This window comes from Globicephala melas, chromosome X (assembly GCF_963455315.2).
Source record: "Globicephala melas chromosome X, mGloMel1.2, whole genome shotgun sequence".
Lineage (NCBI taxonomy): Eukaryota > Metazoa > Chordata > Mammalia > Artiodactyla > Delphinidae > Globicephala > Globicephala melas.
Window position 1 is genome coordinate 84809422 of NC_083335.1, and position 14360 is coordinate 84823781.

The following is a 14360-nucleotide window of genomic DNA, read 5'->3' on the forward strand; positions in this document are numbered from 1 at the left end:
AACACCCATACATAAAGCTGAAACAGTAATTAATGAAGAGTTCATATTAATTGAAAGTTATTAATTTATTCGGGCAGCTTGGATGGAGGACACTCAGACATGTTGGTCCCAAACCTGCCTCAGATCTTCCAGCAGGATGTGTGAAGTGCCTAAGTCCTCAGTTCTTAGAGGTTTCTGGGCCTGGGTGAGGGTTTGCAGGAAGGAAGGGAAAGGGCGACATAGCAGGGGACAAGATGGCAGAGAGCTAGCCTCCATCACAAGGAGATGTAGTTGGACACCTCAGTGAGGTTTCTGTCAGGGTCTTGGAAGTAGATGGACATACTTTTGCCCCCTTTTTCCCCCATGCTGGGGACTGGACCCTCCTCAATGGGGACATCACAAGCCTGAAATGGGAGGAGAGAACAAAAGTCATTCATCACAGTCCATGTGTGGGACCAAAATTTCATTCTTTACAGTGGCCTAGAAGACCCCTGTATCTTTCTCACTTCATCTCCTACCATTCTTCCCTCCCTCACCCTGCTCCAGCTACTTACTAGCTTTATGACCTCAAGAAGAGTACCTAACTGCTCTGTACCTCAGTTTCCTCATCTGTCAAATGGGGATGATAATGTACCTAGTGTTATCTAGTAAGTTGCAGAGTCAGAATTCAAACCCAGGCAAGTCTGGGCCAAAGTCCATACCCTTAATCCTGATGCTTTACCCACTTTCCTTCCAAACCAGACTTTTTCACTGATATTTTCCAAAGCAGTCCAGGTCAATTTGCATGAAGTGTATTTAATACCTCAATCTGTGTTCCCCAAAAGGAGAACAAATGACCCCTTCAAATGAAATCATTTTAAGTATTACAAGGACACTAAATTAAATAACAGTGAGTCAGAAATTATTCCCTCTTCAACCCTCTTTCTCTGATTATACAAAGAGGAAAGTCTCTGGTGGATGCGAAGTCCTTAACCACTTGCCACATCTAAATTTGTCAGCCCAGAGAGTGGGGCAATGGAAGTGGCTATAATCTAATGGCATTGTGATGCTTTTATAGCTGTTTGTTTTTACAGTTACCTCCCCTTTATGCCAAGATATAATGGGTTTTCATTTACTTGGTTGAACATTTTCTTTTTACATAAATGTATTTATATAAATAGAGTTTAGGTATAATTTTTTTCACAAGGGTGATGTAAGGTTTTCTTTTAAAATACATTTGTGGGCTTCCCTGGTGTCGCAGTGGTTGAGAATCCGCCTGCCAATGCAGGGGACATGGGTTCGACCTCTGGTCTGGGAAGATCCTCCTAAGCCTGTGCTCCACAACTACTGAGGCTGTGCTCTAGAGTCCACGAGCCACAACGACTGAGCCCGCATGCTGCAACTACTGAAGCCTGCATGCCTAGAGCCCGTGCTCCGCAACAAGAGAAGCCACCACAATGAGAAGCCCGCGCGCTGCAACGAAGACCCAACACAGCCAAAAATAAATAAAATAAGTTTATTTTAAAAAAATACATTTGCTTACAGGGAAAAATGATGTCAATAAAAATAGTGAATAAACAATTGTGCATAGATCTTATCTGGATGTGATGAAACCTGTTATGTCTGAAGTTTGAGTCATGCTTCTGTTTTCACTGCATCTGCAGCAGCTTTCTCAAAAGAGGATGGAAGTCTGACTCACCGCGAGGTGCTGGACCATTTCCTTCAAAGGCTGTGATCAAGCATATATCCAGGGAGCCAGGGACTGGGTGAGCGGCTTTGGGTTCAAATTCCTTTCCCGCCTCATGGAGGTTAAATTTCTGGTCTCCAAAACACAATGCTTTCCGGTCTCCCTATTTGGGGAGAGAAAACAACCTGGAACTAAACCTCCAAGATGAGTGTGAGGCAAAGCCCCCTACCTACCCCAACAAGGTTAAAAAATAAAAAGTAGAACTTTTTTGATGAAAAACAGCAGCCCGTTGTCCCACACTTGTCTCATTCCCTAGAGGCAAACTGCTTTCAACGTGTGTATATGTTTCTTCTGGAAATTATTTCCATACCTCCAAATAATATGTTTATACTACCCATGGCAGAGACTGCAATCTGTCTACTTAATATACATTTCTCCCCTTTTCTTTTAAACACAACCCAAGTTTCAGTGGGGTTTATTGTACACCCAGCTTTAAAAACCTGCATTTCCCAGCATTCCTTGCTGGGTGACCATGTAAGACGAGACGATGAGATGTCCGCAGAGGCTGTGAGCAGTGCATCTGGGAACCTCCCCACCCCACTAAGCTGATGCTTTTTGCCCACTCACTTCCTCCTTCCAGCCACTGCCCGAGCCCTTCCTGCCTACCTCTGGACTGATTGTTGAATGAGAGAAAAAGAAAACTCTATTTTATTTAACCCGCTGGTAGTTAAATTTTCTCCCACATGCCTCCAAACAATCCCTAACTGATGTGCCACTATGTCTTGATTTAGCAACTTCAGACATTTTCTATCCTTTCCCTGTTAAGATAAATGAGAATTTAGCTCATCCACATTACTACCCCTCCCAACGAAATTCTGTCATCGGTTTTAGCTCGTCTTTTGGTTCCTTTACAATTTTAAAATAACCCACTTTCGTCTTTATGTTTTGATGGACGAACATAGTATCTCATTGGCCCGACTATCCTCTTCATCCTGCCTCCCTCTCCTGTGCCTCTCAACTTCTGCCATTTTTTAAAAAATCATTTTATGTCCCTTTCATCTCACCATGATGGATACTACATCCATTCTATCAGAAAATGACTTTATTTCACTTGAATGATAGTTCGGCTGAGTATAGAATTTGAGGTTGTAGGTTATTTTCCTGCAGCCTTTTATTTTTTATTTAAAAATTTTAATATTTTACTTTTTAAAATAAATGTATTTTATTTATTTATTTTGGGTCTTCATTGCTGTGTTGGGGCTTTCTCTAGTTGTGTTGAGTGGGGTCTACTCTTCTATGCAGTGCGCAGGCTCTAGGCACATGCAGTAGTTGCAGCACACAGGCTTCAGTAGTTGCAGCACTCGGGCTCAGTAGTTGTGGCTCACGGGCTCTAGAGCGCAAGCTCAGTAGTTGTGGTGCACGGGCTTAGTTTCTCCGCGGCACGTGGGATCTTCCTGGACCAGGGATCGAACCCATGTTGCCTTCATTGGCAGATGGATTCTTAACCACTGCGCCACCAGGGAAGTCCCTATTTTTTTATTTTTTTAAAAAATATTTATTTATTTGGCTGTGCCAGGTCTTAGCTGCAGCGTGCAGGATCTTTTTTTTCAGTTGTGGCATACAGGCTCTTAGTTGCGGCATGCATGTGAGATCTAGTTCCCTGACCAGGGATCAAACCCGGGCCCTCTGCATTGGGAGTGCAGAGTCTTAACTGCTGGACCACCAGGGAAGTCCCCTCACAGCCTTTTAAATATGTGGCTTCGTTGTCTTCCTGAATCTGGTATTGCTGATAAGAAGTCTGATGTTAATCTGTTTTTCATTCTTTTTATAGATGATGCACCCACCCTACTACTGCAGCTCTTAGGACTTTTCTTGATCCTAGATGTACTGAAATTTCACTCAAGTGTGTCCAAATAACGGGGGTTGAGGCTTCATATGCCTCACTATCATTGTTGGGCCACGCAAGACCCTTCTCTAGTTTTATTTGTATGTTTAATCTTTTTATCTCCATTCTTCATTCCTGTCCCCACCCTGGGCAATGATTTTAATGTGTTTGATGTTCATCCTTTGGTTTTTCATAAGTTATTGTAAAAAGTGTATTTTTTATGTGTGTATGTTATAAATGGTACCATGCTATAGACCTGATTTGGCTTCTTCATTTTTCATTCAGCATGATCTTTTAAGAGCTGTCCGTCTTGCTATGTATATATCCAGTCTGATACTGCATAATTCTATTTTTATGCATAGCATTCTGTGTTAGTTTTACATTTTTTACCCTGTTTGCCATTCCATGGGCCCCTTCAGTTTAAGACACATTCAGTGTCTGTGCATCTCCCACTTTTGAAGTTCCAAATTCTCAAGGATTGTAGTCAATCTCTGGAAACCTCCTTTTTACCTTGAAGCTCTTTTTCTTGAGACCTTTCCTTCTGATCCAAACTGGACTGATTGTTTTCTAGGTATCTTTCTGGATCTTCCTCTTGGGATCCACGGTGTCCTGACTTTTATGTCTTTCTTTTTCTTGGATTAAGCACTCATTTTGATATAGCATATTCTCAAGTAATTTTCAAAGCAAGTAGACAAAGTTTCTGCATCTTTTTATGTCTAAGAATGTTTCATTCTGTACTCACCTTGATTAATAGCTTGGTCACAGAATTCTAGGTTGAAATGTTTTCCCTCAGAATCTTGAAGTTGTTCTTCAATTGTCTTCTGGTCTCTGACTCTTGGGAAATCTGAAATCTGCGTATTTCCTTTTCCTTTGTAGTTGAACTACTTTTCTTTTTAACCTCTCTGAAAGCTTCTAGGAGATTTGTTTTTATTTTGATGTTCTGTAGTTTCATAGGAACATATCTAGGTGTCAGTGTGCCAGATACTCAGTTAACCCTTTCCATATAAAGACTGGAAAGTTCTCTTGCATTATTCTATGATAATTTCTTCCCTTCCTTTTTTCTCCATTCTCTCTCTGGAAGTCCTACTATTCAGAGTTTGGAATCTCCTCCATTGATCCTTTAAATTTTTCTCACAGATTCTCGTGTGTGTGTGTGTGTGCGCTTTGGAGTTTTAAGTTACTTTTAAAAATAGTATAATCAAGTTTTACCCCACCTGCAATTTGGCATTTGGGGAAGTGATTACCTTGAAAGTCATGACCTCCATGCCCAGGATCTTAGAATAAAACATAGAGGTGTCTTTGATGCTCTTTACTGTCATCACAATGTGGTCAAGTTTATGGATAAGACACAGGGAAGGGGTCTGACTGTTGTCCCTCCATGACTAAAAAAAGAGAAAAAAGAGAAGAGACCACACTGCCACTAGTCACACCCATGTTTCCTGTGTTTCCTTCTCCCCACCTCCTCTCACCTCCTCGGTGACTATACTTCCTTCTACCCCCGTTTCAAGGGGAAAGTCCTGGGAGGAATCTTCAGTACTTATTGCTCATGTGTAGATTCATAAGAGTCCATGTGTCTGCCATGACCACTCTCCACTGTTTTCTTGTTCTTTTCCTCCTTCCAGAGGGATAGAGGTGAAGATAGGGGAGTGGAGACTGAAACCAAACTCTCCCTTGTTTTCCCTGAGCTGGAATTGATCTCTTTTGTAAGCAATGATAAGACACAGAGGAGGCCCAACCCCATGAGTACAAGCCCTTTATTGGCCAATTTAACCCAGTCCCCTCCTTTCTCACTCTACAGTTACGATAACAGAGGACAGGACAGGAAGGGAGCATCTCAGATGCAATAAATGTTTCTGGGCATGTGTGCCTACAGATCAACCTTGACACCCAGTGGGAGGGCACACCGCCCCACCCCTCACTTCCTGCCTTCAGCACACCTCCCACCAGATCTTTCTCTTGATTCGCATTCTTTAGTAATTTGTATATTTACATTTCATCTGCTACAGGATTATAAGATGCCTGTGCACTATAAGTTGCAGAGTATAGTGGTTAAAATAACAGATTCTGGAGCCAGACTGACATTTTACTCTCTGTGCCTTGGTTTCCCCTTCTGGAAAGTGGGCATGATTTTATATGTGTTTTATAGGACTGCTGTGAACAATTTTAAAAAAACGAGTTGGGGGGAATTCCCTGGTGGTCCAGTGGTTAGGATTCAGCACTCTCACTGCCAGGGACCCAGGTTCAATCCCTGGTCGGGGAACTGAGATCCCACAGGCTGGTGGGTGTGTGTGTGTGTGAGGGGGGTGACCAAAAAAAAGGGGGGGGGCTTAGGACAATGCCTGACATAGCAAGTGCTGTAAGAGTTAACAATGATGATGATGATGTCATGGTCATCTTGTTAAAATTCCAGACTCTCTACCAGGACCCACAATCTCTACGGCCTCATCCATTGCTCTTGAACTCCAAGCCACATTGTTCTTTTGCCTGTTCCTCATAAAGGCCATCCTTGTACCTTTAGCCCTCAGGCCCTTATTTTTTATTTATTTTATTTATTTATTTTTGGCTGCGTTGGGTCTTCGTTGCTGTGCGCAGGCTTTCTCTAGTTGCGGTGAGCGGGGGCTACTCTTCGTTGTGGTGCGCGGCCTTCTCATTGTGGTGGCTTCTCTTGTTGCAGAGCACAGGCTCTAGGCACGTGGGCTTCAGTAGTTGTGGCACGCGGGCTCTAGAGCTCAGGCTCAGTAGTTGTGGTGCATGGGCTTAGTTGCTCCGCGGCATGTGGGATCTTCCCGGACCAGGCCTCGAACCCATGTCCCCTGCATTGGCAAGCGGATTCTTAACCACTGCACCACCAGGGAAGTCCTAGGCCCTTATTTTATTTTTATTTTTATTTTTTTGCGGTACGCGGACCTCTCACTGTTGTGGCCTCTCCTGTTGTGGAGCACAGGCTCCGGACGCGGAGGCTCAGCGGCCATGGCTCATGGGCCCAGCTGCTCCGCGGCATGTGGGATCTTCCTGGACCGGGACACGAACCCATGTCCCCTGCATCAGCAGGCGGACTCTCAACCACTGCGCCACGAGGGAAGCCCCCAGGCCCTTATTTTTAAATTAATTTTTATTGGAGTATAGTTGCTTTACAATGTTGTGTTAGTTTCTGCTGTACAGCAAAGTTAATCAGCTATATGTACACATATATCCCTTCTTTTCTGGATTTCCTTCCCATTTAGGTCACCACAGAACACTGAATAGAGTTCCCTGTGCTATACAGTAGGTTCCCATTAGTTATCTATTTTATACATAGTAGTGTATATATGTCAATCCCAATCTCCCAGTTCATTCCACCCTCCCTTTCCCCCTTGGTATCCATACGTTTGTTCTCTACATCTGTGTCTCTATTTCTGCTTTGCAAGTAAGTTCATCTATACCATTTTCCTAGACCCCACATATAAACAATATTATATGATATTTGTTTTTCTCTTTGTGACTTACTTCACTCTGTATAACAGTCTCTAGGTCCATCCATGTCTCTGCAAATGGCACAATTTCGTTCCATTTTATGGCTGAGTAATATTCCATTGTATACCTGTACCACACTTCTTTATCCATTCATCTGTTGATGGACATTTAGGTTGCTTCCGTGTCCTGGCTGTTGTAAATAGTGCTGCAATGAACATTGGGGTGCGTGTATCTTTTTGAATTATGGTTTTCTCCAGGAATATGTCCAAGAGTGGGATTGCTAGGTCATATGGTAGCTCTATTTTTAGTTTTTTAAGGAACCTTCATACTGTTCTCCATAGTAGCTGTACCAATTTACATTCCCACCAACAGTGTAGGAAGGTTCCCTTTTCTCCACATCCTCTCCGTCATTTATTGTTTGTGGATTTTTTGATGATGGCCATTCTGACCAGTGTGGGCCTCAAAGCCTTTTGTGCATGCTAATATCTGTCTCCCTGATTAGAATATCAGCTTCGTAAGAGCAGAGATTTCTGTTTTGTTCCCCACTGAATCCCAGACAACTAGCAGATGTTCAATAATATTTGTTCAGTTAATGAATATCTACTACAATAAGTAGGCCCAGTGCCTGGCACAAATCTGACTTCTATTCTGTTCTATTCTATTCTATTCCATTCCACCATGCTATACCATTCCACCCTATGCTATTTTATCCTGTTCTATTCTACTGTGTTCAATTCCATTTCAAACCATTACATTTTAAACAGTTGATTTCACTTGAGCTCCAGCTTTAAAAAAGTACTGTGCTTTTCTATTTTCATGAGTGAAGGAGGCATTAGCAAAATTCCTGAGTTCTGCTGTCCTCATGGATATAGAGGATCCATATGAACACAGAAGCAGTAGAATGAGAAAATGACTGATGTTTGGGCTTCATTGAAAATAAAGTCATATGTTTAAAAAAGTCTTATTAACCTTTTAATGTCTGTAGGATTCGTAATAGCACTCCCTTTTCAGTCCTGATATTGGTATTCTATACTTTTTCTCTTAATTTATTAAGAGGAAAAAACAGAAATTACTAATAGGTTATTAATCTGTTCAAGGAACCAATTTTTGACTTTATTGATTTTCTCTGTTGTATGATTGTTTTCCAATTTACCAGTTTCTGCTCTTATCTTTATAATTTCCTTCCTTCCACTTTCTCAGGTTCAATTTGCTGTTATTTTCCAGACTCTGATATGAAATCTTAGGTACTTGATTTTCAACTTTTCTGATCTATAGGCATTTAGAGCTACAGATTTCCCCTAAGCACTGCTTTAGCCACATCCCCCAACTTTGATCAGTTTTTGGAAATCAGCTCAACCTACTCCTCCCATTATTCAATGCCCTGCTAGCTCATTCACTCCCCGGATTCTGCTTTGCAGATGCAGAGCTCCATCCTTGCAAGTTCAAGGGTAAGCAAAGCTGGCTCTCTTAAGGAACTGGAAGAAGGCCCATGTGGCTTAGAATCCAAGAGTGAGACAGGAGGAGAAGGGGAAGACAGGGCCAGATCATGCAAGGTTTTCAAGGCGAGGTTAGGGAGGCTGGTTTTGAAAAAGATGACCGAAGAAAAATGCACAGCCTAAAAGTTGCGGGTTATGCTTTATCTCAGGACCTTACTGAGGACTGAGGACTGTAGCCCAGGAGACAGCCTCGCAGATAGCTCTCAGGAACTGCCCCAAAGAGGTAAGGGAGGAGCCTGGATATATAAGAATTTTTGCTGAAAAAAAAACCCCAAAACAACCATGTAGTCAAACATCAAAAGATTGCTGCTAATCACAAAAAGCAGACATTCCAAGTTAATGATTTTAGTGCTTTATGTATGAGAAGATGCAAGAGTCTGGGCTCATTGAAATCATTTCTCAGATATGCATGTTAACTATCTAGGGCCAGTATCCTGTTTTTCTCTGTCCTAAATTCCTCCAGGGCGCACCGCTGCGGGTACAGTGGCTGATGGCTTGAGGGCAGGCAACATTCATTGTTTACTGGAATGGCAGGCAGCTTTTCCTTTCCACAGCAAGACATAGTAATCACTTAAGCTTACAGTGTGCCAAACCTTGTTCTAAGCACTACACAAAATATAATCCACTTTATTCCTCACAACAACCGTATGTGTATATACGTATATTATACATGTAAATATATATAAACTAGAGTATCCAAAATATGATTCTCTCCCTCCTGCCTCCTCCACAGGGAAGGCTTCTATCTTTCAACAAAGTCCTCTTCAAAGTCTCCTTCAGGGTGCCAGGGACCCCTGGAATTCTTCTAGCAAACCTCAAGGTCAGCGCTGTTTCCTGGCCCCTCCCCGCCTCACCCCACCCCATCCAGATGGCCCTGGCTGAACTGGCTCCCCGGAACCACCCCGAGGGAGCCGGGAGCCGAGTGAAGCAGCAGCCCACTCCTGGCAGACGTGCTGATGGCAGACTGTGTGTTAGAACAGGGACTTTCCGTGTCCCTCTGCTGCCCTCTGCTTGTCTTAGAAAGAGGAAGGAAGAGAGGACGGGAAAATGGATGAAAGCACACCGGGATAGCCCGCATGAAAGGGAAGCAGGTTACCAGGCCCGGCTGGGAACGCCCAGCCTTGGTGCCAATACCAGTGCCCCAGACCCCCATGGGCCACGCTGTTCACCTGCTTCTCCGAAATCCTGCTCCACATCCTGGCTGGCAGCCTGGAGGGCAGATGGCGCAGCATGGTAGGCTTCCTTGCCCCCGGCCTCTGGACAACCCTCTGGCTCAGTGCCTGGAGATCAAGGGGCAGGAATGGGAGGGCCACGGACCGGGGACTGCTGGTGTTGACCGAGGTAGATGGGGCAAGTATAAGGACTCTGACATAAAACTCAGCGCCTCGAAAGTAAAAGCTTAAGGTGTGTTTTAGCCAGCTCAGGCCACCATAATGTAGCACTATAGACAGGGTGGCCAAAACAACAGAAATTTATTTTCTTACCATTCTGGAGGCCAGAAGTCCAAGATCAGAGTGCCAGCATGGTTGGGTTCTGGTGACATCTCTCTTCCTGGCTTGCAGGTGGCCACCTTCTTGCCATGTCCTCACATGGCAGAGAAAAAGAAGAAACTTTCTGGTGTCTTCTTATAAGAGCACTAATGCCATCACCAGGACTTCACCCTAATGACCTCATCTAACCCTAATTACCTCCCAAAGGCCCCTAGTATCGTCACATTGGGGGTTAGGTCTTCAAGGCATGGATTTGGGGGGCAGGGCGCAAACATTCAATCCATAATAAGGGATTACTTTGTAATAACATAGAAAAACCACCCATCCCAAAGTTTTGTGGGGGACCTTTATTCTAGGGTGTGAGGCCTCTGATCTATTTAGATTGTGTCTGCAGAATGTGAGATCTTTGATCTGTTTGGGAGTCTGTGTCCAGGGTATGAAGTTAGGAACAGTCCAAGTTAGAGTATAACCACTCTAACTTATAATGGGTCTGTTTCCAAGCCAAGATTGCGAAGCTATTAAGTGTTCTCTGTCCCAGGGTGCAGTGTTTCTGAATCCTTTTGGGGTGTGAGCCCTGGAGTCCTCCCCGTCCCCACCCCTCTCTCAACCCCACCCTCACCCTTCACTGCTAAGAGGGAACATTCATCAGCCCCATTGCTGTTCGCCTTACCTTGAGCTGAGCGCCCTCTCTTTTGAGGATGACCTGTCCAGCCCCTGGGGCATGTGAGTTTCAGATTCTTGTACCTAGACACACCCCAGATACTCAGACAGACACACAAATGCTCTGTGCTATGCATATTGTTTTTTGCATAAGATTTTCCTTTATGAAGAGTTACACAAATAATATGTGAATAGAGGTTTGTATAAAAGGTTCCAACAACACATCAAGTATATGGACTACACAGGTGATCCCCACTCCACTCTCCAAAAATGACCACTGCTGTCAGTTTCTGGTGTTTCCTTCCAAACACAGGCCCGCACACATGCACACACACACAGACACACACGCGCATGCAGTGTCACCATAACCATCTCCCACCCACTACTTTTCCTTGTCAACAGCATGTCCTGTGGAAGGCACTCCCACCCCAGAGGCACACACAGGTCCCACTCATTCTGCGGCGCATCGGGCGGGGCTCTGTGGTACATCGTAAACCCCCACCATTCATTTCACTCTGCAACAGTCATTGGCTAGAAATGGACATTTACAAGGTTCTCCCAGTTGTTTGCTCCTACCAGCCTTGCCCACACAGTTCTGTGCATGTGTGTACATTTTCAAGTTAGAAGTGGGGTTGCTGGGTCAAAGGGTTCATTCGTTCAACAGACACCTAATGAGCGAGGTCTGTGTACCAAGCACTGTTCTAGGTGCTGGGGAGACATCAGAGAACAAGACAGACAAATGTCCCTGCCCACGTGGAGCTGACATTCTAGTTGCGGAGGAGGGTGTCCAATTTTAGATGTTTCACAAGGTCCTGGAAGGTTTCACTCTCATCCGTGGTGCCTTTACTGGCTTCTTCTCCACTGCTTTCTGTGGGGCAGGGTCTGCAGCAGGAGGCTGGCTGCTTTGGCCTTTGCTCTCTACAAGACCTGCAGGGGCTGAGGCTGGGACTCTCTATTTGGGGATGTGGGTGTGCACGTGTGCGTGTGGCTGGGGAGGGGGATCTGGAAACTGAATGGTCCCTTGGAGAGCGTGAGGGGAAATAGGGATAGAAGAGACCACTTTATGGTGTTGGAGGGAGCTAGGGACAGAGCGATCCCCTGAATCAGGCCTGAGCAGCAACCCCCCAGGTCACACCCACAGGGTGTGCAGGAATGGCAGCGCTGAGGAATCTAGTACCGTCTCAGAACATACCATTGGGTGGTTGCTGTGTGGACAATCCTAGGGCCACACAGACTGGTTTGTGGACACCCTTGGGGTCACAGAGACAGGGGTGTGGATAATCCTGGAGTCACACAGGGTGGGGTGTGAACACTCCTGGGGCCACATAGACAGGAGTGTGACGTCCACATGAGGCAGAATACACAGTGGACAATGGGGGTCGGGCTTTCCAGAAGTCACACACATTGGGGCGTGGACACTCCTGGAGTCACACACACTGGACACGGCACACTCTTGTGATCACACAGAGTGGAGTGTAGATGCTTCCGGGGTCAGATTGGTTAGTGTTGTCAACACTGTTACAATCAAACAAACTAGGGTGTGGATGGTCCTGGGGTCAAACAGATCTGTACGTGGACACTTCTGGGCTCACACACGCTAGGGGGTGGATACTCCTGAGTCACCCAGAGTGGTTAGTGGATATTCGTAGGGTCACACATACTGGGGTGTGGACACCCCAGGGCTCAGTTAGCCTGGGGCATGGACACAGATTGTAGAATAGAACCTCTTGGGTCACTCAGACTGGGATGTGTGCTTCTGGGGTCAGACAGCCTGAGGTGTGGGCAGCAGTGAGGTCACATAGAGTGGGTGTGGACAGATGTGGGGCTACAAAGATGGGGGTTTGGACACTCCTGGAGTCACTCAGGTTGGAGTGTAGACAGATGTGAGGTCACTCAGAGGCGTGAACACTCCAAGGGTCACACGTGCTGGAGAGTAAACATTCCCAGGGTCACACAGAGGGAGTTTGGGACACTCTGGAAGTTAAACACACTGGGAAGTGGACACTCCTGAAATCACACATGTTGTGGACTGGACACTCCTTGTGTTGCACAGGCTGGGGTATGAATATCCATGGTGTTCCACAGAGGACGGGACACTCCTGGGGTCATAGTGACTGATGCGGGGACAGTCCTACAGTCACATAGGCTGTGTTGTAGACACCACTATAATCTCAGGAAAGGGATGTGGACATTCTTGTGGTCAAAGAAATGATGAGTCGGCACCCCTGGGGCTAGAGACTGAGGTGTGGACACTCCTGCGGTCACACAGAGTAGTTGATGGACACTCCTCGGTATAGACTGGGGAGCAGACACTGCTGAGGTGATAGGCTGTGGTGTGGGTGGCTCTGGGGTCACACACATGGGTATTTGGACTCTCATGGGGGGTCACACATATTGGAGAATGGACATTCGTGGAGTTACACACATTGGGGAGTCAACACTCCCGGGGTCACTCATAAGGGGGTTTGAACACTCATGATCACTGGGACTGGGGTGTGGATACTGCTAGTGTGACACAGCTTGGGGGGTGGGCACTCCTGGGGTCACACATAATGATATTTGGACACAACTGTGGTCACACAGATTGGCATTTGGATAACCCTGGGGTCACACACTGGGGTGGGGACACCTCTGGCCTCACACACAGTAGTGTGCACACTCATGGTGTCACAGAATAGGGAGAGGACTCTCCTGAGGTCCAGGCTGGGGAGAGAATGATGCTGAAGGTGTGCATTCGGGGACCACTGATGAAGAAGGGAAAGTTCAAATACCACCTGCTCAAGTAGTTAAACAAGGAGCCCGTTAGATTGAGGCGGCTCTGATGCCTTGCAGCCAACATGAGCCAGAGTCAATGCACTTGTATCCGAGAAATCGAAATTTAAGAAAAACCAATCACAAACAGCCAACTGGGTTTTCCCAAATAAACACCCTCTTCAGCTCTAGCCAATCAAATAATCTCACTTTGCTTCTACATCTGCCCCATAAAAGCCTTGCCTGGGGCTTCCCTGGTGGCACAGTGGTTGAGAGTCCGTCTGCCAATGCAGGGGACACGGGTTCGTGCCCCGGTCCGGGAAGATCCCACATGCGGCGGAGCGGCTGGGCCCGTGAGCCATGACCGCTGAGCCTGTGCGTCCAGAGCCTGTGCTCCGCAACGGGAGAGGCCACAACAGTGAGAGGCCCGTGTACCAAAAAAAAAAAAAAGCCTTGCCTGGAGCTCCTGTCGTGGAGCACTCCTAACCACTTCCAAGCACTGCCCAGTTCCAATGTTTGCTCAAATAAACTCCTGAAAATTTAAATGTGCCTCAGTTTATCTTTTAACACACGTAAGCCACACACATGACAGGCTCTAGAATGTGTGCTTCACTTTTAATCACCATGTAAGACCCACAGACTGCCTCTTTTGGTCCATATTGGTGATGCCTGAGGAAGGGAAACATCTATAATCTATGGCTTGGAAGGTCTGTAGTGCCTGTGACCTGGGGCTTCTCACTTATCTTCAGAGTTTATCTTACTGTTTCTTTTTTTTTATGTTTTTATTTCATTGTACAGTCTTACACCACCACTGAGATTAGGAGAGCAAGGACACTGAAATCTACTGTATTTAGGACTTTTGAATGTAACATATACTTTTTTTGCGGGGGGGGGGTGCTGTGTTGGGTCTTCGTTGCTGCGCGCGGGCTTTCTCTAGTTGCAGCGAGCTGGGACTACTCTTCGTTGTGGTGCGTGGGCTT

The 14360-nt window shown here is 45.7% G+C and overlaps 1 protein-coding gene across 1 annotated transcript; it reads right to left on the reverse strand.

Annotated features, from left to right (window-relative positions):
- Positions 1-254: 254 nt before the first annotated feature.
- GLOD5 (glyoxalase domain containing 5) lies at positions 255-9711 on the reverse strand. The gene is given in 5 exon segments (XM_030846768.2): positions 255-383; positions 1658-1688; positions 1690-1808; positions 4775-4912; positions 9649-9711. Coding segments are annotated over 5 exon segments (480 nt in total).
- Positions 9712-14360: the final 4649 nt, after the last annotated feature.